This window comes from Salvelinus alpinus, chromosome 7 (assembly GCF_045679555.1).
Source record: "Salvelinus alpinus chromosome 7, SLU_Salpinus.1, whole genome shotgun sequence".
NCBI classification, from domain to species: Eukaryota; Metazoa; Chordata; class Actinopteri; order Salmoniformes; family Salmonidae; genus Salvelinus; species Salvelinus alpinus.
This window is the reverse complement of record NC_092092.1, coordinates 79,210,485-79,223,848: the sequence shown is the minus strand read 5'-3', so window position 1 is coordinate 79,223,848 and position 13,364 is coordinate 79,210,485. Positions and strand designations below refer to the sequence as shown.

The 13,364-nt window shown below is 45.0% G+C and overlaps 2 protein-coding genes across 4 annotated transcripts in view; both read right to left on the bottom strand.

Moving 5' to 3' along the window:
* The window catches only part of LOC139581729 (cyclin-J-like), a 57,628-nt gene extending 48,277 nt beyond the window's left edge, over positions 1-9,351 (bottom strand). The window contains exons 1-3 of one of the 2 annotated variants that reach the window (XM_071411801.1): positions 9,065-9,351; positions 8,229-8,335; positions 7,524-7,632 (exon numbers count right to left, since the gene is read on the bottom strand). In XM_071411801.1, the coding sequence (XP_071267902.1) occupies positions 7,524-7,601 (78 nt within the window). In that variant the 5' untranslated portion in view covers positions 7,602-7,632; positions 8,229-8,335; positions 9,065-9,351. The remainder of the gene's footprint in view (positions 1-7,523; positions 7,633-8,228; positions 8,336-9,064) is intronic. The other variant, XM_071411800.1, reaches the window with a different exon arrangement.
* A 177-nt stretch (positions 9,352-9,528) lies between these two features.
* Positions 9,529-13,123, bottom strand: c1qtnf2 (C1q and TNF related 2). Of its 2 annotated transcripts, none has more exons than XM_071411802.1 (3): positions 13,002-13,123; positions 11,434-11,703; positions 9,529-10,757 (listed from the first exon to the last, which is right to left on the bottom strand). In XM_071411802.1, the coding sequence occupies exons 1-3, from the start codon at positions 13,108-13,110 to the stop codon at positions 10,108-10,110; spliced, it is 1,029 nt and encodes a 342-aa protein (XP_071267903.1). In that variant the 5' UTR covers positions 13,111-13,123; the 3' UTR covers positions 9,529-10,107. The 2 variants fall into 2 exon arrangements, with proteins under 2 accessions (XP_071267903.1, XP_071267904.1); XM_071411803.1 differs by lacking the exon at positions 13,002-13,123 and adding an exon at positions 12,441-12,801.
* Between the last annotated feature and the right edge of the window lie 241 nt (positions 13,124-13,364).

Genomic DNA, 13,364 nt, shown 5'->3' with positions numbered 1-13,364 from the left:
GGTTTCATTACATACAGTCGGGAGGAACTACTGAATATACGATTAACGTCAACTCATCATCGTTCCTACCAGGAATATGACTTTCCCGAAACGGATCCAGTGTTTTGCCTTCCACCCAATACAATGGATCTGATCCCAGCCGGCGACCCTGTGCGACGCCGAAAAAGGGGAAAACGAGGCGGTCTCGTGGTCAGGCTTCGGAGACGGGCACATCGCGCTCCACTCCCTAGCATACTACTCGCCAATGTCCAGTCTCTTGACAATAAGGTTGATGAAATCCGAGCACGGGTAGCATTCCAGAGAGACATCAGGGATTGCAACGTGCTCTGCTTCACGGAAACATGGCTAACTCAAGGGACGCTAACGGAGTCGGTGCAGCCAGCTGGTTTCTTCATGCATCGCGCCGACAGAAACAAACATCTTTCCGGTAAGAAGAGGGGCGGGGGGGTATGCCTTATGATTAACGAGAAGTGGTGTGATCATCATAACAACACACAGGAACTCAAGTCATTCTGTTCACCTGATCTAGAACTCCTCACAATCAAATGTCGACCGCATTATCTACCAAGGGAATTCTCTTCAATCATAATCACAGCCGTATATATTCCCCCCCAAGCAGACACATCGATGGCCCTGAACGAACTTTATCTGACTCTTTGTAAACTGGAAACCACACACCCTGAGGCTGCATTCATCGTAGCTGGGGATTTTAACAAGGCTAATCTAAAAACAAAACTCCCTAAATTCTATCAGCATATCGATTGTGCTACCAGGGCTGGGAAAACCCTAGATCATTGTTATACTAATTTCCGCGACGCATATAAGGCCCTCCCCCGCCCCCCTTTCGGAAAAGCTGACCACGACTCCATTTTGTTGATTCCAGCCTACAAACAGAAACTCAAACAACAAGCTCCCGCGCTCAGGTCTGTTCAACGCTGGTCCGACCAATCTGAATCCACGCTTCAAGACTGCTTCGATCACGCGGATTGGAATATGTTCCGCATCGCGTCCAACAACAATATTGACGAATATGCTGATTCGGTGAGCGAGTTCATTAGGAAGTGCATTGACGATGTCGTACCCACAGCAACGATTAAAACATTCCCAAACCAGAAACCGTGGATTGACGGCAGCATTCGCGTGAAACTGAAAGCGCGAACCACTGCTTTTAACCAGGGCAAGGTGACCGGAAGCATGACCGAATACAAACAGTGTAGCTATTCTCTCCGCAAGGCAATCAAACAGGCTAAGTCTCAGTACAGAGACAAAATCGAGTCGCAATTCAACAGCTCAGACACAAGAGGTATGTGGCAGGGTCTACAGTCAATCACGGATTACAAAAAGAAAACCAGCCCCGTCGCGGACCAGGATGTCTTGCTCCCAGACAGGCTAAACAACTTTTTTGCCCGCTTTGAGGACAATACAGTGCCACTGACACGGCCCCCTACCAAAACCTGCGGGCTCTCCTTCACTGCAGCCGAGGTGAGTAAAACATTTAAACGTGTTAACCCTCGCAAGGCTGCAGGCCCAGACGGCATTCCCAGCCGCGTCCTCAGAGCATGCGCAGACCAGCTGGCTGGTGTGTTTACGGACATATTCAATCAATCCTTATCCCAGTCTGCTGTTCCCACATGCTTCAAGAGGGCCACCATTGTTCCTGTTCCCAAGAAAGCTAAGGTAACTGAGCTAAACGACTACCGCCCCGTAGCACTCACTTCCGTCATCATGAAGTGCTTTGAGAGACTAGTCAAGGACCATATCACCTCCACCCTACCGGACACCCTAGACCCACTCCAATTTGCTTACCGACCCAATAGGTCCACAGACGACGCAATCGCAACCACACTGCACACTGCCCTAACCCATCTGGACAAGAGGAATACCCATGTGAGAATGCTGTTCATCGATTACAGCTCAGCATTTAACACCATAGTACCCTCCAAACTCGTCATCAAGCTCGAGACCCTGGGTCTCGACCCCGCCCTGTGCAACTGGGTCCTGGACTTCCTGACGGGCCGCCCCCAGGTGGTGAGGGTAGGTAACAACATCTCCACCCCGCTGATCCTCAACACTGGGGCCCCACAAGGGTGCGTTCTGAGCCCTCTCCTGTACTCCCTGTTCACCCACGACTGCGTGGCCATGCACGCCTCCAACTCAATCATCAAGTTTGCGGATGACACTACAGTGGTAGGCTTGATTACCAACAACGACGAGACGGCCTACAGGGAGGAGGTGAGGGCCCTCGGAGTGTGGTGTCAGGAAAATAACCTCACACTCAACGTCAACAAAACAAAGGAGATGATTGTGGACTTCAGGAAACAGCAGAGGGAGCACCCCCCTATCCACATCGACGGGTCAGTAGTGGAGAAGGTGGAAAGTTTTAAGTTCCTCGGTGTACACATCACGGACAAACTGAATTGGTCCACCCACACAGACAGCGTTGTGAAGAAGGCGCAGCAGCGCCTCTTCAACCTCAGGAGGCTGAAGAAATTCGGCTTGTCACATAAAGCACTCACAAACTTCTACAGATGCACAATCGAGAGCATCCTGTCGGGCTGTATCACCGCCTGGTACGGCAACTGCTCCGCCCACAACCGTAAGGCTCTCCAGAGGGTAGTGAGGTCTGCAGAACGCACCACCGGGGGCAAACTACCTGCCCTCCAGGACACCTACACCACCCGATGTCACAGGAAGGCCATAAAGATCATCAAGGACAACAACCACCCAAGCCACTGCCTGTTCACCCCGCTATCATCCAGAAGGCGAGGTCAGTACAGGTGCATCAAAGCAGGGACCGAGAGACTGAAAAACAGCTTCTATCTCAAGGCCATCAGACTGTTAAACAGCCACCACTAACATTTAGCGGCCGCTGCCAACATACTGACTCAACTCCAGCCACTTTAAAAATGGGAATTGATGGAAATTATGTAAAAATGTACCACTAGCCACTTTAAACAATGCCACTTAATATAATGTTTACATACCCTACATTACCCATCTCATATGTATATACTGTACTCTATATCATCTACTGCATCTTGCCATCTTTATGTAATACATGTACCACTAGCCACTTTAAACTATGCCACTTTATGTTTACATACCCTACAGTACTCACCTCATATGTATATACCGTACTCTATACCATCTACTGCATCTTGCCATGCCGTTCTGTACCACCACTCATTCATATATCTTTATGTACATATTCTTTATCCCTTTACACTTGTGTGTGTGTGTAAGGTAGTAGTTGTGGAATTGTTAGGTTAGATTACTTGTTGGTTATTACTGCATTGTCGGAACTAGAAGCACAAGCATTTCGCTACACTCGCATTAACATCTGCTAACCATGTGTATGTGACTAATAAAATTTGATTTGATTTGATTTGATTAATATAGGTTCTAACACATTAATACAGGTTCTAACACATTAATACAGGTTCTAACATGTTCTAACACATTAATATAAGTTCTAACACAGGTTCTAACATTAATATAGGTTCTAACACATTAATATAGGTTCTAACACAGGTTCTAACACACTAATAGAGGTTCTAACACATTAATATAGGTTCTAACACATTAATATAGGTTCTAACACAGGTTCTAACACATTAATATAGGTTCTAACACATTAATATAGGTTCTAACACATTAATATAGGTTCTAACACAGGTTCCAACACATTAATATAGGTTCTAACATAATATAGGTTCTAACACATTACTATGGGTTCTAACACATGAATATAGGTCCTAACAGAGGTTCTAACACATGTTCCAATACATTAATATGGGTTATAACATTAATATAGGGGACAGGGTTCCCCATGGGGAGGAGAACAGGAAGTAGTGGTGGCTGTAAGAAGTAGTGGTGGCTATTCAGCATGATAAATGTCCATTGCGGTGGGGGCAGGGTAGAAGCCTGTTGGGGGAGCAGAGCGGGAAGGGGGGGGGGGGGGGGGGTAGCTGACTAGTGGTGGCTATTCAGAAGCCTAATGGTCTGGGGGGGTAGAAGCTATTGGCCAGTCAGTTTTGCCATGACGCTCCTGTACTGCCCGTGTCTGAGTGATGGAAGCGGGGAGAACAGGCTGTGGCTCGGGGGGCTGGTGTCCCTGATGATCTTCACGGCCTTCCTGCGACACCTGGTGTTGTTGGTGTCCTGGAGGGAAGGCAGTGTGCACCCAATGGGGCGTTCAGCTGAGCGTACCACCCTTTGTAGTGCCTTGCGGTCAGCGGCGGTGGAGTTGCCGTACCAGGCTTTGATGCAGCCAGACTGTATGCTCGATGGTGCTCCTGTAGAACGTGATGCAGCCAGACAGTATGCTCTTGATGGTGCTCCTGTAGAACATATGATGCAGCCAGACAGTATGCTCTTGATGGTGCTCCTGTAGAACATGTGATGCAGCCAGACAGTATGTTCTTGATGGTGCTCCTGTAGAACATGTGATGCAGCCAGACAGTATGCTCTTGATGGTGCTCCTGTAGAACGTGATGCAGCCAGACAGTATGCTCTTGATGGTGCTCCTGTAGAACATGTGATGCAGCCAGACAGTATGTTCTTGATGGTGCTTCTGTAGAACACGGAGGACAGGGGACAGGCTGATTTTCTTCAGCCTCCTGAGGTTAAAGAGTCGCTGTCTTTTTCACCGTGGTGTCTGTGTAGTTTGACCATTTCACATGCACCTTGTATCCAACCCGCTGAATTGCTCCTCCACTTTGTCTCTATACTTGTGTCTCGTCATCTTGATCGATCTGTGTAGGTCGTATTTGTACTGTTTAATTAACCATACAATTGTCCCCTGGTCACCTTGCCGTGTTCATAAGCAGCATCTCTCTCCTTCAGTTTCCTGACAAGGCTGCCATCAATCCATAGTTTTCGATTTGGGTACATTTTGAAAGACACCATTGGTATCACATAATCTACACATTTTTTTGTCATGAATCCGGTGACTAAGTTGGCATGTTTATTGATGTTATTCCCAACATATTCCAGTCCAATTGATCAAAACAGTCATGGAGCATGGATTCCGATAATGTTGTACAGACGTGAAACCGGAATGTCCCTGGAGACAGGGTTCCCCAAGGGGAGGGGTGGTAAGGAGGCATGGGGGTTCAGCAGTAGGGGTTATGTTAAACCCCTAGCACATCTCCCATTCATGTTCAATTAGCAGCTGGTGTTTCAAAGGACAAAATTAGAAGAGAAGACATTACTATTGAACTACAGGGCTCTGGTCAAAAGTAGTGCACTATATAGGGAATCGGGCTCTGGTCAAAAGTAGTGCACTATATAGGGAATCGGGCTCTGGTCAAAAGTAGTGCACTATTTTGTGAACAGGGTTCCTTTCTTTGTTTGTTTGTTTTAAAACACACCCCAAGGACGCACCCAGTGTCCTCCTAGTCAACCATATACTGTAGCATAGGGGAATAGAGGAGTGTCCTTGGGGTGGAGCCTTCTGCTTAAAGATGCATTTGACAAGGGGAGAGCTAAAAACAGACTTCTTCTCCCTCAAATGTACTGCCTTTAATGCTTTATGAGTCTGTCTCTATCCTAAAACAGGCTTAGAAAATTAGAGTTGCTTTGGTTTTTCAATAAAAGCGTTGTTTCTTCTTCATACCACACATAGATGGATATTTGATCTAAAAAAACAAAACAAACAAGGGCTTTATAATGTGGATTTATTTAATATCATATTAAATAAGGGATGGATTAATCTTTTTACGTAGTGCTGTACCAGTTTGTAGTTTGCTGTTAAAGGCACACGAAAAACATCCACCCATACTAAAAATACAGGTTACTATTGTTGTCTACTTCAGAGACAGAGAGCCTACTTCCCTTCCCTAAGGGTTGTCCAAACAACAAACACTACCCCACCCGTAAACCTAATCTTTACTGGACACTGACGCCGTAGCGTCTGTCAGCATGACCAACGTACTGAGGACCACAATCTATGGCACACGTGTGCCTCACACATATTTAATCTGTGAGTTTCATCAATTATCTGTTGAGTTTGTTCTATGTAGGCGATACAGAAACAATGGTGATCACTAAGGTGATAGGCAGCTAAAGGAATCTGAAGGACAAAACATTAAAAAGTGTTAGACACAGAAACCCCCGTAAAACACCACCCCCGCCTTGAGTTCTCCTCTCTTCTCCGCCCCCCTCATTGCGTGCCTTGCCTCTGGTCCATCTGTCTGTCTGGGGGTTCAGGAGCATTGTGGGGAACCGCAGTGGAAGGCAGGGGACTCTGGATGCAGAGAGGAGCAGACTAGCCTGCTGATGGGCTACAAGTATTTAGAAATAGGGTTTATGTCTGGGGCGTTGTTTTGGCTTTCAAAGACACTGGACAAGTTACATTCAGCATAAATGCTTATTTACACAGACTTTTTGTCCTTGGTCTGCTGATTGGTTGAAGGGTTGGGGTAGTCAGAATAAATCAGAAGGGAGGCCCTAATCTACATACCCCCTGGTTACAGACGTCATACCCCCTGGTTACAGACGTCATACCCCCTGGTTACAGACGTCATACCCCCTGGTTACAGACTTCCAACTCATAGTGAGTCAGACATGAGTAAATAAAATGACTGTGGTAGGCTAAGTGAATGACTTGTAATGAGACTGCCCGATTGTAACAGAGCGGGGGCAGCTGCCTGCAACAGTGCCATCTACTATCCAAATACTCCCCCTACACGTGACGTGTGCGTAGACACACACACACACAAACCCCTACTTCATATTGTCCCTCCTACATAGAATCAAATTAGCTGTGATAATCTTACTCCCTACAAGAAGACTGCAGTCCAGTGACAGATGCTGCCATTAAAAGGGACACACAGTAAAAAATATAATCATGCTGGAGGTTTGCCTAATTACTGTATCAGCCAATTAATGAGTCTCAGCCCTTCTATGTAATCTAAATTAGATCACTTCCAAATAGATGACAGTCATGTAATTATATCTGCCAACATTAACTACACAGTGTAATATAGCTAAATGTATGAGTTGAGTGGCTATCAAGGCACTTATGGCTTGGATCTTTATTTTTATAAATGCACAACACTAGGTGAACAAGAAAACATACATTTTACCTCTTATCCAGAACGACATAGATGAGCTATTATGGTTAAGTGCCTTGCACAAAGAGCACACCGGCAGATTTGGTTTACAAGGTCGGCTCGGGGATTCGAACCAGCTACCTTTCCGTTACTGGCCCAATGCTCTTAACCGCTAGGCTACCTAGATTAGTTGCCGTCTTGTTTAGGTTAAACTGCATTTAAGCACAGGTGATCTGCAGGCCACCAAACTCAAAACTTTCTCCCTGGCATTAAGAACATCCCCATAATACCTATTTCAACATGCAGTTGAGATTCTTATCACATGTGGCGATGATAAGAGGAAAGTGGAACTCAGGGAATGAACCAAGGAGACCCAGCGAACTGGATTCATAGAATCGGAATTCAGAATTCTATTCATTCTAAATTCTATAGTCTATTCATTCTGATTCTATGACTGACTGGTCTTACCTTGATGCGAAGGGACTGATGGATATCCTCTGCTAGCTGTCCTTTCCACCATTGTAATTCCCTTTCCATCTTTCCCATTCAGAGAAGGCCACAAGGATGAAGTTCAACCCTGCAGACACACAGCAATGTGGGCTAAGTCAAGAGACATCCTGGCTGTATGTTATGGTTGTTGGTGTCTGATCACAACTCTTAAAACATCTATTTTTATAAGAGAGAGGAAGTTCCAGCAAAGCAACAAATTTGTTGATTTCTAGGAAAAAATACATTTCATCTTTTCAATGTAACTTGCACTATGAAGTAATAACAAATCAAATCCTAGAGGTGAGTGGGTTGTGCGGGGTGACATGCCCTTTATATACATTAAGGAATCAATTGAAAATCGATTGCAGTTAAAGATCAGCATTTGATCAAATAAAACACACCATATAGCCTTCCGAAATGTTTACAAAGCAAAATTCTGGAAAACTATTCAAAATAGTCGGCTGCTCTTTGGTAAGCTTAGACATGTCACTGGCACTGCATCGCCCTTGATCATGACTCTCGGTTCCACTACATTATGCAGGAAGGGGGGGGGGGTTGTTAAAAGCCGTGACGTCTGAACATTAACACGCTTCGCTTGCTGTACGGTTCTGGAAGCATAAGGATCATTTTTTTTCAGATCTGCGAGAAATATATACATTTTTTAAATGTTAAATTGATACACACCTTTATAGGGTTAGGGTTCCCACACGGCCATATTTCCATGTTACAGCGCTTGTTTACGGAAGACAGAGTGGACTACCTGTGCTAAATAGCTATCTGCATCTCCGAACCTGTTTGTAAACGGAAGACATGCGCCATAAACTTGTCACTGAAAAATACGGTTGGCTGCAACTGTGTTAAAAACCGTGTACACTAAGTGTGTATTTAGCGTTTGTCAAATTATTTTGATGTGATATTAAAGTATAGGGATTTATGTTTCTAGAACCGTACCGCAATTGATTTACATTTAGATGCAGTGTTAACTGTTTTGGCTGTCAGAGCCAATTCGCCCTTTAAACAGAGTATGTAAGGTCCTTGGACTAAGGAGTAACGTTAGGCTCCTTTAGTACAATATTGGACTATGGTACTGCACTGCATTCCCCCGTGCATGTGGGTGTGATTTAAATGCCCCCCTGCAGTGGAAAAAAACGAAATGGATGGGAATTATAGCGCTAGGTTAACAAAGTAACTTTTGGTTGTAGTCCTAACAACAAACAACAAATTACTACTTTGTCACAAATTTCCTTATGAGAAAAGAAAACAATACTTTGATCATGGGAAAAATTGTCAAGACTGTCATTCAGCGGTGTCAACACCACGAGACGAGACGGTTTCTCCAACAGTGTTTTTTTAACAGAAAAGTGTACCGGTCTTTCGTTTCTAATACTCTTTTATTTATAGGCCTATAACTCAAACTTAACAAAGATCGCACGTGAATATTGACCGCATTAAATCCTTGACACACACATTTAATCAACTTCTAAATTCGCGACATTTCCATGATCGCATGTGCCGCTCACCCTTTCCGACAGGAATACACTCAGACCTCTTTGTTTCACTCCGACATCCTGAATGAGAGAATTCCTCTTTGGGAAGTTTTGTGTTATCCTCGGTACCGGCGAAAAGCGACGACGGTTTCCGTTATTCGGGTGACAAAGTAACAATGCTTCAGAACAGTTTAATTCCGCTGTTTTCTAGTCTGTTTACACTTTTCCAACGATTTTTCCACGATCGTCTCTTTCTAACGAGTTCCCGTTCAACAAAGTGGTTGGCTGCCCCAGCTGCTGTTGGGGTCGATACGGAGCTAGTGAACCTGCGTACGCGAAACACCGAGTGTGAGATGGGAAATGTAGTCCAAAAACCCGTGACTAAAACTACGGCAATAACTCTTTCTCTAATTGATTTCAGTTAAACTGAACATGTCTCTCTTAGATATGAAAAACTTCACAAAATCTGGCATTTTAAAAACGGATAGTACTGTAGAGATGATTAAATCAAGTTTTATTGCAAATAACTTTATCAACTTTCTCTAGGTACGTGTGAACATTTTTTTTTCCTTTAACACATTGTAAAATTTACTATAATATGATTTATAACACAAAATAAACTATTTTTAATAACATGTAACACTAACAGTGCATTCTCATGTAATTTAGACAGAGAGGGTTAGTTGCAGGTAGGAACATCTCCTTATTGCTGAATATAAACAGCACCAAAAATGATTGAATGTGAAAATAAAATCCTTTCCCTCATTTCCCTCCACCATTAACAATCCAATAAATCATAACATGCAATGCAATTCTGTTCATAAACAATAAGCAATGAGTATTTACTGGGCAACAGACGACTTCAGTGCCACCTGGTGTCAATATAGGGAATAGCTTTTTCAATAATATGCAAAGATAATAGTAGGCCTATTAAAATGTTCTCTAAAAAAAAGTGAATTGTATCATTGACCCAAACTGAGTATAAATAGACTGAGCTATGATTTCAATGATGACAGACAGAATTTTCTACCCAAATGGGCAAGGAAGCAAAACTGGTGCCATTGTAGTTCATCCCATCAGGATGAAGGTGATGAATCCTCATTGGCTTTCCTGTCCACTTCGTTCAGATACTCCTGGTCTGCATAGATCAGGAACCCGGTAAACAGACTATCTGTCCAGAACGGGTCATAGAACAGACCATTCTGTTCAGAGTAGAAGATCTGCAGCCAAACCTGGTCTTGACGCTCTAACCGGAGAACCGTGGAACCGGACGCCACATCATTGTTCCCAGTGTTGGCGTCAAACGTCTTGATCTTGTACTGCCCGTTGTGCACCAGCCCGATCGCCAAGTGCTTATTGGCCAATGTGATGTCATAAGTGAAGTAGTAGACTCCAGGGACAGAGCAGACAAACTTCCCAGTCGTGGCATTGTAGTGGTTCCCTTCGTTGAGTAGAATACGTTTGAACCGGATTGGGAGACGCTCTTTGGGGTAACTCTTGGTCATGGCAACAGAGAAGGCGGAGCGGGCTGAGTTGGTGCCACAGTTACAGCCCCCAGGAGCCCCTGTCTCACCTGCATCCCCCATCTCCCCCTTGGTGCCCCCCAGCCCGGCCAGACCTGGGGCCCCACGCGCGCCCTTCAGCCCTCGGGGTCCATGCTTGCCCACCACGCCCTCACGACCTTTAACCCCGGGTTTACCTGGGTTCCCAGACCTCCCCTGTTCACCTAAAGATCAGAAAGAGACAGACAGGTCATGGTTATTTTACATTCATATATTTACACCAGACAGCTCACAATACAGTGTACTGCATTGTAACACAACATTATAGCTAACACAGGAAGCAATATCAAGGACTTTTAGATTGGTAAAGTGGTTAGCGTGACGAGAAACTTTGCCTGAGACATAAAGACTCATGTTAGCTCCTAAATGTAATGCCTCTAGGCTTCAGCTCAGTGGGCTAACAGGTAATGCCTATATTGTAGGATTCAGCTCAGTGGGCTAACTAACTCAGCCTTGAGTTGTACTACAGTACTCGGTTTCAGACCCAGGCCAGGCTACTACCTGGGATGCTTCCATTATGCTTCTTACCTCTGTCACCACTCTCCCCTTCTCTCCATCCCTGCTTACCTCTGTCACCACTCTCCCCTTCTCTCCATCCCTGCTTACCTCTGTCACCACTCTCCCCTTCTCTCCATCCCTGCTTACCTCTGTCACCACTCTCCCCTTCTCTCCATCCCTGCTTACCTCTGTCACCACTCTCCCCTTCTCTCCATCCCTGCTTACCTCTGTCACCACTCTCCCCTTCTCTCCATCCCTGCTTACCTCTGTCACCACTCTCCCCTTCTCTCCATCCCTGCTTACCTCTGTCACCACTCTCCCCTTCTCTCCATCCCTGCTTACCTCTGTCACCCCTCTTCCCCTTCTCTCCATCCTCCCCATCCAGGCCATCCTTCCCTGGGGTACCCATGGGACCCATAGTCCCTGGAGATCCGGGGGCCCCTGGGTTGCCACCGGGCCCCTGAGGGCCGGGTAGACTACACACCAGCTGGGAGGAATGGATGGTGATGTTGTGGCCCTTCTTGTACAAGGGGTGTGTAGTCTGGAACTGGGACTGGGAGGTAGTGATGGATAGTAAACACACCATCAGAGACAGCTGGAGCATGGTAGTAGCTGAAAAGATAAGGGAGGCATTTAGGAATCATCCGTTGGAAAGTTGTGGTTGTAGAGATCATCAGAACCGAGGCATTGCACAGCTGGCTTATAGCCCAAACACACCGCTGTCATCAGCCAGAGGTACGCTGACCAAAACAGCACCGATGCATTACACAGCTGGCTTATAGCCCAAACACACTGCTGTCATGAGCCAGAGGTACGCTGACCAAAACAGCACCGATGCATTACACGGCTGGCTTATAGCCCAAACACACCGCTGTCATCAGCCAGAGGTACGCTGACCAAAACAGCACCGATGCATTACACGGCTGGCTTATAGCCCAAACACACTGCTGTCATCAGCCAGAGGTACGCTGACCAAAACGGAGATTTCATAAATATTTATGAGGCAGTGTGCCGATAAGGCTATGTTAATTGACGTACATTCAAATGACGTCTACAAATCAAAACACAGAGTAAACATTGCTGAAAAATACAGTTAAACAACAAAGTATGTTAGCTGTGTCTTAATTAAATGTGTATATCATTGCCGTTCAACTATAAAACAAAGTGTTGTGCGTAATGGAGAGTTTCTCTCGATGTCTCACACATTATGCCATCGTTAGGGAACATCTCTCACACGTTATGTCATCGTTAGGGAACATCTCTCACACGTTATGCCATCGTTAGGGAACATCTCTCACACGTTATGCCATCGTTAGGGAACATGCAGAGAAAACATGTAGGCTACTCACCAACTGAAGAGATAAACTTGATAAATAGCAGCATTTTTATGCGTTGCCCAACCCTTTCAGTTCCACAGAACGGAAGCACAACCTTACCGCCTACATAATACTCCAATATCAGATCGAAATACCATCTTTGACGTACAGTATTGTAAAGAAATCCTGTGCGTATTTGAACCCCAAACGCAAAACATGAACATCCACCCTGTTGCAGCAATAGCTCTCTCTCTGCCAAAAAATACTTTCACCATGAGGTAATTCATTTCAACCAACTCAACAACCTTACTCTCTGACAACCCCAGTAATGTCAATAAATAATGTAATCTAAGTCTAAGATGAAGCTGAATGTATTGGTTTTGCTTCTTTTTCCCCACCAGTTATTATGTGAAATCTCAACTGACAGTTGTGCCAAGGGGCCAACTTGCATTATGGGATGTTTTGATCGGCGGTATACCGTCAATTTCACAGGTTATCAACATAAACTGAGAAATAGGAAAACAAACATCATACAAGGCAGCCCCATGCAAAAAAGTGAGTTGAATTAAGTATAAGTGCACTATTTAGGATTACCAGATGTGTCCAGACACCGTGCCAAGAACCGGAGAAAAGCCATCAAGATCTCACAGCTGGAAGACAAGGGTGGAAGCACGGTGTGCAATGCTTCACAGAATAAATGCATGACAAACTAAAACACATGCTAAAGTTGTGATTGAGCCCTCATAATAATGGGCATGCAAAGAACCAGTTAATGTAGAACTCTTCTAGAGAGATGGGGACCGTTGACATGTATTGTGGTTTGTGAATCGGATGATTATGCATGTAGAGGAGCCCCCCTGTTCTGTTTTAGGTTTCACTGAGGAGACAAGCACAAACCCGTGTTCTTAACTGATTTGCCTAGTTAAATAAATAAATGGGCCAAGCTAAATATTTTAA

Coding starts and splice junctions, on each gene's coding strand:
- c1qtnf2 (XM_071411802.1), bottom strand. CDS start 13,110: ATGCATTTATTCTGTGAAGCATTGCACACCGTGCTTCCACCCTTGTCT. Junction 11,704..13,001: donor ACGGTGTCTGGACACATCTG/GTAATCCTAAAT, acceptor TTATCTTTTCAG/CTACTACCATGCTCCAGCTG. Junction 10,758..11,433: donor GGGGAAGAGGGGTGACAGAG/GTAAGCAGGGAT, acceptor TCTGATCTTTAG/GTGAACAGGGGAGGTCTGGG.